Source organism: Colius striatus, chromosome 8 (genome assembly GCF_028858725.1).
Source record: "Colius striatus isolate bColStr4 chromosome 8, bColStr4.1.hap1, whole genome shotgun sequence".
In the NCBI taxonomy this organism is placed as follows: Eukaryota; Metazoa; Chordata; class Aves; order Coliiformes; family Coliidae; genus Colius; species Colius striatus.
This window is the reverse complement of record NC_084766.1, coordinates 34,752,224-34,771,305: the sequence shown is the minus strand read 5'-3', so window position 1 is coordinate 34,771,305 and position 19,082 is coordinate 34,752,224. Positions and strand designations below refer to the sequence as shown.

Sequence of the window (19,082 nt, the reverse complement as noted above, 5' to 3'; positions counted from 1 at the left end):
TTCAATGAACCCCATCTTTTATTGATAGCCTCTGTGGTGCGGTACGCTATTAGCATGCAACGCGAACGGCTCCAAGTTTTGCTGTTTCAACCCCAGTTCCGTAGCACTGACGCGCTTTCAGGGCTTCTCCATCTCTCCGAGGGAGCTTCATTTTATTAGAAGAAGGAATAATTCAAACTCGTGCCGCGCAGCCACCAGGCTGCGCACGCCTGGCCGCCCGCCTCCGCGCCCCGTGACAGGCGGGACGGGGGGCGGGATCTCCTGGGCCGAGGGCCGCGGGTACGGGATCCGCGGGACCCGCTGCCCCGCCGCAGCTCGGGAGCGCTTCCCGCCAGACCGCGGGGCGCCGCCGCAACGCGCGTGCGCGGAGCTGGCGCAGGCGCGTTCCGCACGGCGGGGTCTGCCGGCCGCGCTGGGGCCGCCGCCGCGTTCTGCCCGCGGGGCCGTGATGGCGAGCGGCGGCGCGGCGGAGGAGGAGGAGGCAGCGCCCGGGCCGTGCGGCGGCGGCCCGCGGGAGCCGGGCGGTGTGGCTGCGGGCTGCTCCTGGCCCTGCGCGCCGCCGGACGGCCTGGCCCGGGCGCTCTGCCTGCGGCGGGACGGGGCCGGCAGCGAGGCCAGGTAGCGGCGGCGGGGGGGGTCTCTGCCATCCCTCAGGCGGCTGCGGGCGGCGGGCTGGGCTTGGGCCTGGCGGGGCGACGCGGCCGTGGTAGCGCTGGCCCTAAAGAGCTTCTCCAGCCTAAACAATGCTGTGGTTCCCCGCGCAGCACCGAGGCCGTTGTGGTGGAGCGGCCGCCGGACGGCGGGAGCCAGACGCCCTGCGTGCTGCACCTGGAGTGCCGGCCCGCTGGCGCCGAGGAGATGGTCTCTGTCGCTGTCCTAAGCGAGGCCCGGAACATGGAGGTGTACGTGGGCGAGGAGTACTGCGGGACCGGCCGGGGCGAGAGCCTGGGAGACGCCTGCTGCCCGGGGTGAGTGGCAGCCGCTGGCCTCCGGGGTTTGCCTCTTACTGGCAGCATCATTCTCTGTGTGTCTGTAAGGTGCTTCAGCTAGTAAGGACCTGATATCTGCGCCCCGAAAGCCACCCAGTTGGGTGTTTTTTTGAAGGTCTGTTCGAAACTGTTGGATAACCATAGGCACTGCAGTCGCCTGGAATAACCATGGTGTACTCCTCACTGGTGGCTTGCACAAGTGCTGCTTCTTTGGTAAAGATACAAAGCAGCAGTTATGATAATTATCTTTCCTTTTTTTCCCGTTGTAATTGGTGAGACTTTTAGTTATAAAGTGCTACTCTGAAATTCTGTTGTGTAAGACTTGAAGGAGTTCGGACTGGTCCAGCTTTTCTGTATGATTTAATCTTTGTGGACAACAGATCCACTTGTCTCTTCAGCAGACCTGTTTTAGCTGATCTCTACCAAAAGATCCCTTGTCTCCTTGATAACGTGTTCATCTCATACTTCTAAGAACAAGGAGAAAAGAAAAAAACCCCACAATTTGTTCAAGGAGTTGTTTTTCCCTCCAACACTTCCTTCCGTGCTTTGTCAAGGAAATTAAAGCAATGTCTTCTCTGTTGTTTTTTGAGTCATTACATGGCACATCTGCTTAATTAGCTAAATAAAAACAACTGACTGAGAGCCTCAGGGAAGGTGTGTGAATAACATACTGAACCTCAAAAGCTTCTCTAGTACATGATGTACATACATATACCAATCCTTTTTTATATACATATCCAATAAGATTCATCAGAAGTGGTGTATCAGCATTAAATCTGCTATACCGTGTTAGAAATATGTTCCAGACAGTCTTGTTCCTTATCTAAATATTTACTGAAGTATCTCTACCAAAGGAAAAAGTACTTTATATATGTAACAGCTCGTTTATTTTATTTTTCTAGTGAAACTGACAAGGTTACTTTATACAAAAAATACCTGAAGTTTGAGTGCCCTGCAGCTTCCTGCAGAATTAAGGTAGGGGGTTGAACAGAATTGTTTTATATTCCTCTGTCTTTTTGACCCTTGAGTAAATTGCATTGCTCTTAGTCAAGTTACTGTTTTTATACACTTTGTCACTTCATGTAGTCACTTAAAAATCTGTTGGATGGTGCTTTCTTGATGGCAGAGTTCTGCTTTTATTTGTTGTTACCGTTTGGATGAAGACTTGGTGTTTGTATGAGAGACAATAGAGTCTTAGAGGAAAAAAAACCATCATAAACCAGGTGAACTGCGGCTAATCAGCAGCTGCTGTGTAATTAGAACTTTTAGCTAAGATGTGGTTAAATAACCCTATGAAAATCTGTGTGGCTGCTGCTCTTCAGTGCTGTGTGTCCAGTTTATCTTTGGGTTGTGCAGACACCTCTGCTTCAGTCAGAATTTTTTAAAGAGTAATAGCAGGAAGAATTAGGCTTAGTGTTCATGGAAAAGAGTTCAGCATTGTTTTTTCCCAAGACTCAGAGAATAATGCATTGTCCTATACATACAAAGAAAACATGAAACTGTTTTTTTTCCTAACCAAAGTATTTTTTTCCTTCTTGCAATAGCTGCTCTCCATTGGTGAGAAACAAAGAGTACTCATCACTAAAATAATTGTAGAAGTGAAAACAGTGTCTGCAAAACTAGCAACTGATTTTCCTTCACTAGGCTCAAGCATAGATCTAGACAGAGTGCAAACAATAATGGACTCTATGGGATCTAAGTTGTCTCCAGGTGCTCAGCAACTCATGGACATGGTCCGATGTCAGCAGAAAGTAAGTCACTGTGCTTTTCCATGAACATAAACAGTCCTGATCTGTGACTTTCTGTATCAGGCACATTCTAAACTGAGGGGTGAAAAAAGATTTGATTTGGTTGTTGTTTTCTTTTAACCCACCATTTCTGCCATGTCAATCCTGGCTTAGCTATTGCCACCCTTCAGTGAGTGCAGTGAGTAGGGATTGTGTGCTCAAGGAGTCACTATGCTTCCAGCAAGTCCAGAGTTAAGAGCTCTAGATCATCATCATTTAAAACTTCCCTGCCACTCTGCCCTGCTTTTCATTTCCATTGTCGTTTCTTGTCAAGGATGATGGGAATGTTCCTGGGGTGGTTTAGCCCTGGCTGGGTGCCAGGTGCCCCCTAAGTTGTAATGTCACTCCCCCTCCTAAAATGGACAAGGGAGAGAGAGAAATAAAGAGAGGTTTGTGAGTCGAGATAAGAACAGGGAGATTGCTCATCAGTTAGCATCATGGGCAAAACAGATTCAACTTGGGGAGAAAAGAGTTTGATTTATTAATGAACAATCAGAACAGGGAGATGAGAACTAAAACCGAAACTTAAATCCCTGCAGTGTTTGGGGTGTAGGTAGATGGCTTGGTTTGTCTCCTTTATGGTTGTTAAAATCTTGTCACCTTCAGCTAAAGGGAATGGACTTTCACAGATCATCTATTTGGTTTAGATCCTAATCCTGCAAAGTGTAGGCTATTTCAGTTGAATCCTGAATCCATCTGACGTTAGAGGTCTTCAGTCTTTAGGAAGGAGTGTGTTAAAAAGTAAATCAGTTGGATTATTTTGTTGCTTAAAGACTGCCAAGATAATTAACACACAGTCTCTACAGGAAAAAGTTGTCCTCTGCTTTTCTCTGTTTCACAGTCTTTACATCACACTAGTAGAATGCTGAGGGATGCAGTATCTGTTGTATTGTTGTAGAATTTCCAGTAGATTTTAATACTTAATGATATTTTTCTTTCTTCCCATCAGAACAATTTACCTCTTGGAGATAAACTTAATTGGATCTTTGGGAAAAACTCAGACTTTGGAGGTGACCATGCAATAGATGGATTGTGCAGTGCAGCTATTCAGGCATCACTATGTCAACTGGCCAGTGAACCTTTGCCTGTTAAAAATGATTTAGCAAGTGAAACACTAAATGAAGACTTAAAAATAAGTCATGATCTGAACACAGAGGCACTGGAAAGAGGGAATACTTCTCATTCTGAAAGACTGACCACCCAGCAAAACACATTTGACCTCAGAGAAGATTTTAAAGTCATGGGATCTTTGCATACACAGGAACAAGCAAGTGAAATGCCAAGTGTAGCTAATCCACAGGTGCTTCTTCCCTTTCTCCAGAACTTATGTAGTCGGGTCAATCATCTTCGGCTAAAAGAGGGTGACAGGCGTTTTGCTAAACATGTGGTGGCTCAAGAGGAAGGCATTCAGGCTGTTGGGTGAGTTTGGTACACTTCTTGCACTAGCAGTTTGATTGTAATTATAAACAACTTTAAAAAAACCAATCAAAGTACACAATGTAAGCATTTTACTCCTGTTAACAGCAACAGTGGATCTGATGAACACAGTTGATTTTTCAGCCGCTTGAATATAGGGCTGCTTTTTCAGAAGAAATCACAGCATCATTTGTTGTTACTGAACTGTTTGTGTCTTTTTGCCTCCATTTCACTTCTATGATTGCAGTAGAGTATGATCTTTCTGCAGTTTCATGTATGTTTAGTTAGTCTTTCTCATGTTACTACATTTTCATTCCATCTGCTTCTGCCTCCTAAGTTCTCATCTCTTCCTCATTTTTCACAGTGTGCCATGATCTTTCTACTGGTATCTCATCCCACTGTTCTCTTCTGTCCCTCCTCATTTGTTGGTCTTTATTACTACAAGGTTTGCACTGCAGTAGTAACACACTCAGTTTGATGCCCAAGGAGCTGGGGTGGAAATGGTGATACACAGTAATCGGGGCTCTAGGATTATGCAGATGCAAAAATATAGAATTGCATAGCATCTGTAAATCTGGAACAGATGAAAGTCTGCCACCCTGGCAGAATCTGAACTCTGTGTATCCTGCTGAGTTGTGTTATATTTTGTTACCTGTAACTAAGCTACTGCACAATTGAGCCTTTGCAGAAATCGTGTTGAGGGAAGATGACTGTATACCCTAGTATGTTTATCAGAGGTCTAAAATGGGCAGGCAAGGTATTGTATTTGTACTGAAAACCTTAACACCTTCCAAGTTTATTGTGTAATACATAAGATTACATTTAAAAAGTTTTAGATGCTCAGATCTCTGTCATGCCCACTGTCCTTAAGAAATAGGTTATACTTATTCTTACATTTTGCTCTTTTCACAGGGTAGAACAACAACGTATTTGTACCTATTTGGAAAAGATCATCTCAAAAAATATGGACCTGATGGAGAAAAAACTGATGGACTATATTGATTGCCAAATCCAGGCTCTTCAGACACATATAGATAATAAAATGGTTCTCTTAATGGACTTGGTTCAGAACTCAAAGCCAAACAAAATTTCCCAAACACACTATGGCTCTAACGAAGGGCTCTCTAATGGAGAGAGATAGATGTATATAGATATAGGACTCCAGTGTAAGTACTTCAAGGGCAACTACACTTTACAAAGCTGAGTACTTGTGGAGTTATAACTGTAAAGAACCTCAGTGTTATTGACTTGCATTTTGTTACTGTAATTCTATCCACTGTGTACACAGTTGTTAGTTTTATGGAAGATCTTAAGAATGTGTGTTTGTTTTTTCCTAAATGTAAGAATTTTGTATTGCCCTTTGAGGCTTATTTATTTAAACAGCATTGCTAAAAGCTGTATGAAACAGTTTCAGTTTGAACAGTGAAGTACTCTAAATAAACTGAGTCACAGCTTATGTTTTTACCTACATGTAACATGTTAACTTTTTTGTTGTCTTGTTTTTTTGGTGTGTAATGTGTTACCAGTAGAACAGTGGTAGTTTCTTTGTGCTTGTGGTTGATTTTACAGGTACTCTAGCTGGAGATGTTCTACTCCATCTGTAAGAGGAAGGGTAACCCTGGCATTGCCTGACTTAGGCTGTGTAAGGAGTCAGATTTAGAGAGGTGGACTGACTTGAACACCAGCCTGGGTTCTTTGAAAGTCTGGCTGGCTGCACAGGCAGCTGAGTTAGGAATCTAGGCTCCCTCAGTGATACATAAACCAAGACTGTCATAATTTTCCCTCCTAAATTAACAGAGCCATGCAGCAAAACCTGAAATGAATGTGTGTGTAGCAGATGTGGATTTCTTAGGATAACGAAACATGGATAAATTGAAGTACTTCATTCATGACTCCCTTCTCAAGGGGACTCAGCTGCCAGATAGAATGTGCTGGGGTAGGTAGAACCTGCTGCACCTCACCACAGTTAGGGCAGAGAAATAGCCTTATTGCATCATAGTTCCTTTAACCTGTTGGGATCAGTTCTGCTGTCATTTGGGGAGGTAGAAACGTGAGTCCAAGTCCCCCTTTTGGGGAAAGTCAACCTTCATGTTTCATTCTGTTTGTTGCTGTTGGAATTCTGGGGTGCACTGTTTAACCTGGATAATGTAGAGACTTGATGGTAAACCCCTAAGTTGGGTGAGTGTATGTTGGTTGTATTCGGTGTCTTAAAATGCATTGAGCAAACGCTACTGATGGGGAAGCAAGTGTGGCCTCAGCATAGTCCATAGACATATACAATCCACTATCTCTAGCTAATATTTTTTTTCAACCTGTAAAGTTAGTTTTTTAGATGCTTTTCAAGAAATACCCTGAGGCAGACAGTTGCATTCTTTCCCAGCTTGGTGCTATAAGAATACTAGATGGAGAGGGGTTTTTTTTAAGTACAGAAATAGTTGAAACATGTTTCGAAGCATTGCTGTGTTCCAAGGCTGTTTGTTTATTGGGTTTATTTTCCTCCTCTCTTTGGGTGACAAATCTGAGTAGAATTTGACACATTCCACATAGCCTGAAGCAGTTAATGTGAGTTAATCCTTTGGTAGCCATATCCTGCTGGGCGTTTGTGATATTTTAGTATCACAGCTACCACAATGATAATATTTGAAATCAAAGCCACAAAGGAAAGAGTGTAGAAGCTGTACTGTTGCAGCTTTGGGGTTTCTTCAGCATCTGCTTTAGTGAGGGATTCTGTGGAGACAAAAAAAATGAAGTAGCATGTTCAAAGTTTTGAATACCACATCAGTTCAGTGAAAATGAGCTTTGAGTCCTGAGGAGCTGACCCACGCTGACTGCAAATTCTGAACAGCTGGTGCTGAAGAGTTGTACAAAATCTTGTCATAAAACAATTGTGCATACAACACTAACAGATCCTTTGGTATTGCTTCAGCCCTTCCCATGTAGATGTGTCCAGTTTGTAGCTTACAGATGCAAAGTTTTTCACTTGAAATAAGTGAGAATGCGTTTAAAATGCTGCCAGGGTTCAGAGAGGTTAATAATTGTTGAAGAAAGGAGAAAATCTGCTTTTTGCTAATAAAAGCATGATTAATTCTAAATATTTATTGGATGTGACCCATGTGGCACAATTTGATTTTCTCAGAAGCAGTTTTGGGCTCAATAAAAGTTAGAACAATCAGCATAGTGGGAGGAACAATACAAGTTCTTTAGCTTTTCCATATTTTGTAGTCTGCATTAGCTCTCAGTACTCAGACCACTGTAGAGCAGCCTGCAGCTTGTGCTGAGGAATCTGGCTTTGCAGCTCTAATTTCCAAAGGTGATGCTTTTGGTTTGTACTCCAGTGTCTGCCTGATTTTGTTCTAGCAGGCAGTACATACAGCATGAGGATGAGTTTTAACGTGAAATAAGTCACCTGCCTTTGCCATCTGGCATAGCTTTCCTATAGTACCCACAACTAAAACTGAGTGGACTGTTAGAAGATCCACAGGTTATAACAGAGTTTGACCACGAATTGGAATGTGCTTTTTTTCTTAAGCTTGAGGAATGAGCCCTGGTCCCTGTGAATGCTTCAACAAAAAATTGCCACAGCTGAAAATCTGAAATCTCTTGCCATTCATGATTCTGTATGAATAAGCAATCAGATCCTGCACACACTGCTTTTGTAACTAGGAGAGGGTGCTGCTTTTAGTCCTTCAAAGAGTACACCTTAACCCAAGAGGCCATGTGGAAAAGCCCAGCTCTGGTCTCCCACACATAAACTCTTCGTGATGCCCCATTACTTTTGACCTAGTGCAATTCACTCCTTTAGCAGAACGAAGGTAATGGATTTACACCACAAAAGAGCTGAAGCAGGTTCTGAGTTTGTGTTCTCCTCTTACCTGAGCGATGGGCAGCCCTGAGGTCCCCCTTCAGGCGGATGGGACCTACTACAGTATTCGTTTTCCACGTGTATGAGGGAATGGCTCTTTTTTGCCTGGAGTTGCAGCCTTGGGTACAGCTAGAGTTTGTGTCGTTGCTGTCACAGATTAAAACGTCACACTGGAGATAAACTGAGGGGAAGCTCTGCAGGAACTTGAAGGCCTGAAACGTGAATCTCCCATAGTGTTGAAGCGGTGGGTAGGTTACCACGGTGTCATCCTTAGCGCAGCTGCAACAGAATGTACCCATCTGTTAAAGCAGCAAGAGCAATGCCTGTATGCAGCCTTAAGTAGTTAACTGTGACTGCAGCGTTATTTCTACAGATGGATGTCCAATGATGTGCTTTTTATCCCCTCCCCTCTGCAATGTGGTGCTTGTCTGTCCTAGCTCTGTTTATGTCATGCCTTAAAATTGCTCTGAAATTTAGCTTCAAGTCACAACACTGAAGAAGTGGAGGAGAAACTAAGACCAGAACTGTGATTGGCACGTTTCCTCATGTATGAGCAGGTAGCAGCAAAATTGACATAGAGCCTTACCCACTTCTGATTAAATCGTATGTTAGCGATCCAAAATCAGGTTGTGGAGATGCTGTACAGGTATCAACAAACAGCAGAAGGTTTGAGTCAGCGGAGTGGAGGCTGACTTGAGCAAAAAGAGTTTGGTTCAAGTCTACGTAGTACGGGGACTGATGTACAGGCTTGGAGAAGGAATCTGAGTGGTAGAAGGACATGCTGACGTTGTATCTTCCCACGGCGGTGGTGTTCTGGATGATGTTGTTTTCTGTGATGTAAATGACTTCTAAGGTGGAATTGTGTTCCATTTGGCATTTTGCAATAATCTGGATGTTCTTTTGGCGGGTGATAATGTCACCAGATGCAGAGAGAGTGATGATGTTGGTGTAAGTGATGCTCTGACCATCATCCTGTACAAAGAATCACATGAAATGCTCAGCTGTGATTATGTGAGCAGTGCAGTGGAAAGCAGTTGTGCTGAAGTCAACAAGCCACCCAGCAAGACTTACCAGAGACTCTGAGATGTGAGACAGGTTGCCAACAATAAAACATTATCAACTCTCCTGTTTTTTCAAAACACTGAACCAACTTGTGCAGCAAAAAGGGTAAAAAATACTCTGTGTGATGTGGGAAATGCCAAAGCTACACTTTGCTCACTCTGTCAAAACAGTGCTATGAAGTAGCTCTTGGGCATCTTCCTTTCTCAGGGGTTTTTCCCCTTTCCTTGTGACCCCAGGGTAAATGCCAGCCCTAGCTCTTACAGAGAATGAAGTTACATACCTCACATTGTGCTACTTCTGACCACCTGGGTTGGAGAAGGGACGAAACATTTGGGGTTAATTTGTGTGGATTCTCCTGGACTTGCTCTGAAAGGCTCATTCATCATCATGTTCTTAAAGAGGAAAAATACTCTTTTCTACTTCCAGATGTGAAACATGCAATTGGAGGGGTAAGGTGGAGGTAAGTCTACTCTAAGATTATTCATGTGCTGTTCATAAACTGTCCTTATAAGTTCCTGACTCTTATTAGCTCTTGTTACCCTAGTCACATAACTTTGTTCTCCTTTTACCTTTTTAGTTGTTCCACAGCTGCCTAATGGGAAGGAGAAGACAACTGAATCTGTTGTAACTGGACTGCAAGATGGGTCATTCAGCTGTACGTGAGTTTCGTTGTAACCAAAGGAGGCCAGATAAGACTTGCTCAGGATGATTTTCATGCTTTCTGAGGAGCATGTAAGGAGTGCTGCCATAGAAAGAGAAATGATAAACAAACTAGAACATGTTACCAGAAACAGCTGAGGTTACTTCTTGGTCTAGATTCTTGATCCTGTTGTGTGGTTCTTGATTTGGCTTATGGTCATGCAGAAGTCAGAACAAAATGTCATGCTTGACTTCAAAAGTGATACATAAGCAAAAACATGTGAAACTCCTGTTGAAAGTTTAAACTCAGTACCACAGAACAAATTGCAGCCTTTGTAAAAAGGAATCAAAGTGGAATGATGGGAGAGGAAAATGATTTAAGGCAGACATCAAGGCTTTAGAAGCTCTCTTTCCACCTCAGCTGGCGAGAAGATAGGTGTGCAAACATACAGAACTGGTAAGGAAAATAGGCCAGCTGTGGGGGAGAAGAAATGATCACCCACACAAACCCCGTTTGATGAACCAGTGCAGACCATTTCCTTGAGCATCTTGGGGAACAAAATCATTTAATTTAGTAGTAAAAATGAGTTTACCTTTAGACCTCTAGGATGATAACAATGTCTGCTTTGTATAAAAGGAGAACATCAGACTTTCAGTGGTGCCAGCCAGGAAAATGATGAAAAAGTGAAAGAACGGGCTTTCTTTCATGGGTGGGTCAGGAAATAACTTATGGTGAGACTTGTGGGGGATTTCTGTTTGTAAAGAGGGTTAATGTCTACCACTGAAAAGGCTTTAGATCCTTACAATCAGCCATGAGCCTCTTTATAAGGGAAGAATCATGTGAGAATAGGAAACAGCATCCTAGTCATGGGAAGTTTGTTAAGGAAAAACTTGTTTAGTGCTGAGGTGAGGGAGCCCTGGCCCAGGCTGCCAAGGGAGGGTGTGGAGGCTCCTCGGGAGGTTTCCAAACCCACCTGGACACGTTCCTGAGCCCCCTGATCAAAGGGAACCTTCTTTAGCAGGGGATTGGGCTGGATGAGCTCTGTGCAGGGCTCTTCCAGCCCCCACCACTCTGGGATTCTGTGTAGCAAGTGCACTCACCATCAGGCTCCACTGGCAGTGGGTCACTGGTGTACTGAGCGAAAAACCCTCGGTAGGAGTTGGCGTAGTCTGTAGACAACACGACTGTCAGGACGTTTGAAGAGGATTCAAATACAGACTGACCAAGGCCACATCGTTTGCCTATTAAGCCAGTGCTAGTGCTGAGGCCATCATAGATTGCTGTGAAGTCAAATTGGCAGTTTGGGTCTAGTTCCAAGCTGTAGACAGAGAAGAAATAATTACAGGGAAGTCTGAGTATAGAGAGCACTGCTCATCCTGGGTAGAGGCTCCAGTGCAGATAAAGTCCAGCTGACTGAAATAAAAGAATGGGGAATAAAAGAACATACATTAAGATACTATTAAACCTGAATAAAACATGGAAAACCCTCAAAGGTAAGAAGTGTTTAGTAAGAGCGTGGTTCTGCTCCCACTGAAGTAACAAACACTTTGGGATAACTCTATAGAAGTTGGCTCAGCTATATTTTTCTAGCTGTGATATTGTATATATGGATTGTTACCTGTTGAACAAAGAATAACCACACTTTCAAGTACATATTTATGTGTGTGTATAAAAAGTAATCCTGTATCTTAAAGAACTTTTAAAGTGTACTGTTTTAAGGTTGAGTTTATCTAGGGTCTCTGAAACCTCTTCTTGTGTATGTCACCAGAGGAAGAGGAAGGCTCTTGCCCCTTTTATCAGTCTGCATGAGAGCTTATCTTGGAGTTTGTTTATCTTGGAGCCCTGGATGAAAAGCATCAGCTGTACTGTGGTGGGTGGATACCTCCAGAGCAACATCTCTGCCTTGAATCAGCAGATGGACCCTGGCCAGGACCGGTGAACATACACCTCACTGTGCAGAGTTCAGCATCTGGGAGGGCAGTGAGAAAGGTAACAATTTCCTATAGAGTCCTGTATGTTTCAGACTGAATTTTTACACAGCATTCTGTAGTCTGAATATCCAAAGAAATGTTTTTGAAGGTACTGCCCTTTGAATTCCCTTGGTCTTCAAACTTCCTTCCACGCTGTGTCAGCTGATGCAGGGAAAGCCAGAAAAGGGCTACCAGGGAGAGCCACTCTGGTAAAGAGCAATAGGGGTCAGGAAAGCCCATGGCAGTGTGCTTTCCTTTTGTCAGTGATCCATTAGCATTTATGCTTGGAAGCACTTAAGCCAGTGTCACTCTATCTTTGCCCAGCAGCCAGCAATATGGAGGAAGACATGCTACGGGGCAATATTTGCTTGATACTTCTTTTGACCCTCCGTTCTAAGTTTCAATTACAATGCACATGTTGATTTTAAACATGTTTCTTATGCAGCAAAAGCTTTCTTTATGCTGATGGGTTTAAATTCAGGTAATTCAGCCTAGCTTAAAATGGACCTACAACTCATGGCTAGTCACCTGAAATGCTTTTTGCACTTCACTGGCTGGTGCTGCAGTAGCTATGTGGGTAAAGTATGGTGGTTTGGAACACATTGCAATTACTCTATGTAAGGTCAGAAAAGCATGTTTGTTTTCAAAGCCAAAGTTTGAAAGTACTGTCTTTAAACAGATTGGAAAAAGCGTAGTAGGGTATTAAGGCATTTACTCACAAAAAATCCTGGAACTGTAACTTTATCTTTGAGTTTTTTGCTGTTTGTATGTGCCAGACACAGTATGTAAATTCAGGGTAACGTGCTGGGTAGTTGGGGCTGGTAAATGTCCCATTGGCACCTGTTAACTGTCCCCCACAGTCAGTTTCTGAAAAGAAGAGTAGATAATATTGGTGACATCATAGTATCTGTAACAAGCTGTAAAAAAATCACAAAGTTCTAAAGGTAGGTAACTGGCAGGATTGTTTCCTTACAATTCCATTCCATTAGAAATGATTAATGGTACTAAAGAGAGAACTTCTGTGGAGAGCTTCAGCTCAGGTGGATGTTACAAAATGAAGCCTCTTGTCACTAAGGTGTATCTGTGAGGGGCAGTGTGATGACATCTGAGATGGCTCTAGATCACTTGGCTTTGATACTGTGAGCAATGGAGTTATAGCCACATTTTGGCTAAATTAGGTAAATTCCAATTCATCTTGAAAACCTGGTAATGAAGATGCTACACCAACCAAAGAGACTTTCTGTTAGAGAAATCTATAGGGCTTTGGTCATGGTCTATATGGTGGTGCAAAATCTTCAAGTCGAGACAGATTTTACTTGATTAGCAAAGGCAAAATAAAATCAAGTCAGGGGAAACCTCAGACAAAGGCAGGCTGCAGAGGGCATATTTTTTTCAGCAGCAAAGTTGAACACTGGGCCAACATAAACTAAGATCTGGTAACTACTCTAAAACTGAAGCTTTTAAAGTCTTGGATCACCTGGATCAGCAGAAGCAAAGGAACTGGTCACAAGCTAAGACTGATTTTGTCCAAGCTATTCTTACCTTTTAAGGAAAAAAGTAAGGAGCTTGTTGAGTGAAAACCCTTACTGACTTCTGTGACCTGTACTCAGCAGGAGTTCTGACTAGATGGCCATGTTCTCTTTCTGGCTAAACTATAATGTTTGCAGACTGAGTAAATTTAGTAGGAGCCTGTAAGTGAGAGTAGAGTCCCATTATGCCTTCTTTGCATTCATTTTTGGAGTAGAATTTAACTTTTGAGGCTCTTTGCAAGTACACTACTGCTCTGCTGCCTCTTTCACTTTTTCACACCTTTCTCTAAGGCCTGAAGAACTGAGTGAAACTAACTAAAGATTCTCTTAGTACTCTCTAATCGCAGTCCTAAACTCTCCCTTCATGGGAAAGCTCCTTTTAATGGTGCAATTCAAATAGTATTTAATGACTTACTTGTTTCTGGTGAAAAGTAGTAATAGAAGACAAAGAAGTTTCTTGTGAAAGTCACGGAGTTAGTTGTTATGAGAAAAGTTAAACTGTCTGAAGATGATTCAAGTACTGGGACTGCATCAGTGTCGTTACATATTTGTCCGAGAAGAGATGAATTAGTTGAGGGACCATCATATACTTTAACACTTTCTGTTTCACAGCTTGAAGAAGGAGCAAATCTGTTGAAAAAAACACAGTGAGAACTATCTAAGCTTGCTGATAAAAACACAGGTTTGGGCTCACTGGATCCCCCAGAGCAGATTCAATACAGAGAGATTTGGAGGCAGTATTTTTCTGTGCTGTATGCTAATGGAATGAGAGAGTACAAGAGCATCTTGAGCAAATACTTACTTAAAATAGGAGAAAATGATCCTAATTGTTTGATTTGCATTCCTCTGGATTTGCCAGACACAGTTTGCATCGGCATTCAATTCAATCTTTAATGCTTTGTTGAGGTCTTGAAGGGAAGTGCCACAGCGAGCTGCACCTATTGCAGAACAGCAACAACAACAACCAGCTTGCAAGGATCTCTCTCAAGTTTTCACTTGCAATGTTGCATCCTCCACTATGCAAATCTCTGGGGCAGGCCATCAGGGCACAGACATGCAAAATGTACTTAAAAATTGTTTATATTACTGCAGTTAATGAAACCAGAAGAATCAAATAGTAAAAGATTATTACTTAGTAAGTGATGAAGTAGTTGCAGTAATGGCAATTGTATAGGAAACCTCAGGGAAAGCTTACAATCCAGTTTGAGCATAAGATCTCCTTTCTACTTTAATATTAATCTAAAAGTAATGGTCTAAAGCAGTAGGAAGAATTTCCTATACAGTGCTTGTAGTCCCAGATCATAAGGTCGGGCTTTCTGGTGAACTCCAGAGGGAAAAGAAAGGTTTAGAGGTGTCCCTTCTCATCACATGTGAAACCTCTCAGCTGTGTTACAAGGTCAACCCTGCACCCTCCTGGACTGGTCTGTAGCAATACTTCATTGTCCTGCAGTAACTACCCACCATTAATCAAGTAAACTGCTGATCAAAGCATAGAATGGTGATCCCAAATCCAGCAACCAACGACTCTTTGTTGCTTCTGATTGAACAAAGGAAAAATGAACAAACCTCTTTAAAAAAGCCACTGTTTCCCAATGAAGTCACTTTATTCCTGTTCCTCCAATGGAGTATTAATGTATAAATGCAAATTTCCATTCCAGAGTAAAATCTCTTAAGAATCAAGTTCCTAAGTTAAAAATTTGCCACAGGGAGTCATATATTGTTGGATTGGTGGGTTTTTTTTAAGGTCCCATTTTAACCGCTGGTACATTTGGCTGTTCCTGTTGTGCAGTGGTACATGAAAATACAATGTCTTTTTAGAGATATCATATAATCATTTTGGTTGGAAAAGACCTTTAAGATCATCAAGTCTAACCCCTGATCTCACCCTGCCAAGCCCACCACTAACCCATGGCCCTCAGCACCTCAGCTTTGCAATATCTCCAGGGCTGGGCACTCCCTCAGCTCCCTGGGCAGCCTGGGACAGGGGCTGACAACCCTCTCAGGGAAAAAGTTCTTCCTCAGCTCCAATCTAAACCTGCCCTGGGGCAACGTGAGGCAGTTTCCTCTTGTCATGTCACTCATTACTTAGGAGAAGAGAACTTCCTGTCGGGTAGTTGTAGAGAGTGATGATGTCTTCCCTTGTATGTTTACATTTTCCCTTCCAGTTGTCTGTAAAATACCTGGTGTGCAACAAAGAATAAAATTGCACAGATGGAAAAAAAGAGACAAGTTTTCCATACCTGTAGGTTCTGTGGAGTTGTCTTGAGCCAGAGCTAGAGCAGTGAGGAGAGGCAGGAGAAGGAGCTGCCTGAGCACCTGCATTTTGATGGCAGATGCCGACTGTAGGCTTTTCTAATTTTTATACCCCTGTGGTTTCCTAATCGTCTTGTGTTGTCGTGGAGGGAGCGGTTAATCTCTCACACACTGTTGCTTTTTAAGAGATAGAAATGAGAAAGTAACAGGTGTGCCTTTTAAAAAATATGTACAGTGTGGAGTAAGTTTAACTGTGCTTTTGTTGGCTCTCCCGGGTTCAAAGCACATTTCTCAGCTGGTTTTGTTGAGCATCTGATCAGGTGTGTTGACATGAGCAGGAGTTTTATGGAAAGGATTGGCAGGCTCCCTTGGGAGCTACATTCAACAGTTTGCTCTTAGTACAGGTCACCAGGAGCTTGGGTTTTCCCACCTTTGTTTCAACACCTATCCCTTGAAGTTGCGCTGGGCAAATCGTTCCCTGTCCTTCTGAGGCTTCCTCAGGTTGTAAAGTGAGACTCTCATAACAGAGCTGTCACGAGTAGTCATTTCCTATTGCTGAAACATTCAGGGATGAATGAGACCAGATGTTAGTCACAGGTTTAAAAGAAGATTGCACTGCAACCATTTTGTAGGTAAAACTTTCTTAGTCCCACAGTAGAAGCTACAAAAATAAAAGGAATCAGGAACCAGCCTTTCCTTCCCGAGGTGAGACAAACACAAGTCCTAAGAGCCTCAATTCCTTCTAGCACCGGTCTAATATATTATGCTACTTTGTCTTTCTGTAGGGACAAAAACTCTTCAAACCAAGAGCATTTCCTACAGCAGCAGCAGATCCCTGACCTTTAAAGCTTCTGGAGGCTGTGATGGTGCCAGTGCCACAGATGCGCTGCTCCCCTGACCTCGGCTCGGAGCGGCGCCTACACGGGGTGAGGGCAGCCAGGGTTCACACAGGAGCCTGGCTCTGTGCTTCTTGCTGATATTTCCATGCTGCCCCACAGCTGTACAAACAGGTGTTCTTCCAAGTTTACTACAGAAGTCAAATTGCAAGGCAGATCTTCTTGAAACACATCCAGGTACTTTGATACAAACAAATGTTTAATATAGAACTGTGGGGTTTTTTTAAGTTATAAACAAAATGAACTGCATCGTCTGTGATGATCTTAAATTGTCATCTCTGACCTCTGCCTTCTTCAAAATAATGCTCTCTGATTTTCAACTGTCTTCAAGGATTTTGAATGCAACTCTCTTCATCATGGCAACGTACCTTTACTGCCTTTAAACGTGGAGGCATTAAATGGATGCATAAAGACATTGCATAGCATTTGAAATCTCTTTAGCTTCTGGAAGGGTTAAATTTACATCTACTCTGCATAGCCTTTCATTTTTTAAACCCACACACATAGTTGCAAGGCATTTTCAAATGCTATTTTGTATGCATTTAATATGTGAACTGCTGTGTTGACAGACCATGCTGATCTATCAGGACCAGGAAAAAAAATGCCTGTTGGTACAGTACTCTGGTAGTTTACTCTGGGAGGTACAGGTTGGTAGTCAAACTGTTTGGAATTACTTGTATATGAATGATTGATTCAGAAATTGTCTTGTGCTGGAATTGATAGTAAGAGACTGAACTTCTAAGCAGTGCCTGAGTGTTTCTGAAGGGCTGAGCCTGTGCTTGTGCTTGGTCTGTAGCTACTTGTGCTACAAATCTGACTGGTTTTGAATCTTATGTGCCGAGCCTGTGTTCAGATAGTGTGATGTGTTCAGATACCAGGTGAGATAATAATGGCCTGCTTGAATTTCCTCTCCTACCTCAAAAGACAATGACCAGTAAGTCTTCATGAAAGTCCTTCCAGATGAGAGTGACTGCAGGGAAGGTGTTTTACAACAGCAGAGCCTCAGAACAAATTACTGTGCATTTTAGTACGAAAGAACAAGGATTCAGCTGTTGTGGCACTGTTATTTACAGGCACTTACTCTCTGCAGCCTGGAGTGCAACAGCAGGGAAAATGGGATTTCAAGCACCTGTGAGAGGCAGAGCAGCAGGGTTATGAGTGTGATGGAGTTTTGTATGAACTAAGTATGATGAGGAGGATGAGCCAGTGCCAGGGCTGAACCACTGGGTAGGAGGTTAGATCCGGAGCCTTGGTGGGAGCTCTGCCTGCTTTTGGCCTTTGAGAATTGGTTAAGTTTTTCATGGAGAACCTGAGTTTCAGAATGATTCTGGTCCCTTTTTTTCTCAAGGGATGAGGTATAAAAGGAAATGTTGCTGAAAAAAGTGGATTTTTTTTGTCTTGTGTTGCCCAGCCCAAGGACTTGAACCATCCTTATCCAGTGCAGGCACCACATCGTGGGTTTGAGTCATCTGGAAATTGAGTATTGGCCTTAAAGATGCTTTTTCAGTCAGGCCAGGTTCCCCAGATTATCAAAATGTAATCTATCTCTTTCTCTGAGGTGACTGCTGTACTCCCTGTATGGTTCTGCTATCCCCAAGGCATTTTTCTCTATTATCAACTGAAAATTATTAATTTCCTCTTTATTTCCCCACTAAGTCATTGCAAGTAGGAGAACTTAACATTAAAGTGCAGAAACGATTTCTGGGCTCAAAGTGATATCATTTGAACAGATATCAAAAGGAAAAAAAGGACAAAGCAAATGCTTATAACCAGGTAAATTTAGATGTACAGAGTTCTAATCTCCAGTAATGAAACCTGGCAAGTCAAAGGACTGTAAGAGCTTAGAGGTACTGCAGAGATTGGATCTCACTACTTGTACTGTGTTTTCTGCCAAATATTTTTGTGTTCCTGTTTAAGGTAATTGCTCAGACCTTAGTGGTTACAAGGGATGCTTATCCTTTGAGTTATGTCTCTTGGTGAGCTCACAAGGCATCACTGGGATGTGTGCATCTGCAAGGCAGGTTAGTGTGCCTTAAATGCTCAGTCTCTGAGCTGTTTAGTACAATGGAGAGAACTGGAAGAACTGTGAAGGGGAGACAAAGTCTTGATGACAAAAATCAGCCAGCTGATCCAATTCCTCTTTGTCACTGAGAGTATTTACTGAAGTTCAGGGTTTTACAAATCTGGAATACAGATCCAAAAGATCTGGAATTGAGGAACACAAGTGCAGTTAAGATTAAAATACCTATAGATTCACACCCCTAGTAGAATGTATTTCTAGAAAGCAGTAGCAGATGTGCAACACACTGATCACAGGTAGAAGTGATCAACATAATAGTAGGGTTAGAAGAAACGTTATTGGGGCTGGTATTATTTGGGGCTAAGAATAATAATGATGGGTTTGGCACTTATGCTTCTTTTGCCTCTCCTCAGATAGCCCTGGTAGCGTTGGGAAGGATAATTGTATCTGTTGCATGATGAGACGTTGCAGCGTAGGCAAACTCTTGGATATATGGAAGCTCTGTACTTCAAATGGAAGACGCTCGTGCCTGGTGAGCGGTAGTTCCCACAGCTTGGGTCCCTTACACACCTGAGAAAAGGAAAACAGGAAGGGGACATGTAGAATTGTGACATGGTCACTAAGCCTATTTGTATCCTTGGTTACAAGAAACGTTCCT

General features: G+C 42.9%; 2 protein-coding genes across 2 annotated transcripts in view; one reads left to right on the top strand and one right to left on the bottom strand.

The window, feature by feature from the left end:
- Nucleotides 1-522: 522 nt before the first annotated feature.
- Nucleotides 523-5,660, top strand: C8H10orf88 (chromosome 8 C10orf88 homolog). The gene is made up of 6 exons (XM_062001526.1): nucleotides 523-618; nucleotides 765-968; nucleotides 1,892-1,964; nucleotides 2,534-2,740; nucleotides 3,726-4,195; nucleotides 5,105-5,660. Exons 2-6 carry the CDS (start codon nucleotides 859-861, stop codon nucleotides 5,331-5,333), a joined length of 1,089 nt encoding a protein of 362 aa, XP_061857510.1. The 5' UTR covers nucleotides 523-618; nucleotides 765-858; the 3' UTR covers nucleotides 5,334-5,660.
- A 1,089-nt stretch (nucleotides 5,661-6,749) lies between these two features.
- LOC104557477 (CUB and zona pellucida-like domain-containing protein 1) overlaps nucleotides 6,750-19,082 on the bottom strand; it is a 32,581-nt gene continuing 20,248 nt past the window's right edge. The window contains exons 7-14 of the mRNA XM_062000734.1: nucleotides 14,058-14,193; nucleotides 13,664-13,885; nucleotides 12,446-12,589; nucleotides 10,857-11,074; nucleotides 9,686-9,858; nucleotides 8,641-9,026; nucleotides 8,065-8,333; nucleotides 6,750-6,919 (exon numbers count right to left, since the gene is read on the bottom strand). Of these exons, the coding sequence (XP_061856718.1) occupies nucleotides 6,750-6,919; nucleotides 8,065-8,333; nucleotides 8,641-9,026; nucleotides 9,686-9,858; nucleotides 10,857-11,074; nucleotides 12,446-12,589; nucleotides 13,664-13,885; nucleotides 14,058-14,193 (1,718 nt within the window). The remainder of the gene's footprint in view (nucleotides 6,920-8,064; nucleotides 8,334-8,640; nucleotides 9,027-9,685; nucleotides 9,859-10,856; nucleotides 11,075-12,445; nucleotides 12,590-13,663; nucleotides 13,886-14,057; nucleotides 14,194-19,082) is intronic.

What these genes read in the sequence shown, in the direction of transcription:
- C8H10orf88 (XM_062001526.1), top strand. Translation starts at nt 859, where the DNA reads ATGGTCTCTGTCGCTGTCCTAAGCGAGGCCCGGAACATGGAGGTGTAC. An exon ending in CAGCTTCCTGCAGAATTAAG is followed by an intron (nt 1,965 to 2,533) that starts GTAGGGGGTTGA and finishes TTCTTGCAATAG; the next exon opens with CTGCTCTCCATTGGTGAGAA. An exon ending in TGGTCCGATGTCAGCAGAAA is followed by an intron (nt 2,741 to 3,725) that starts GTAAGTCACTGT and finishes TCTTCCCATCAG; the next exon opens with AACAATTTACCTCTTGGAGA.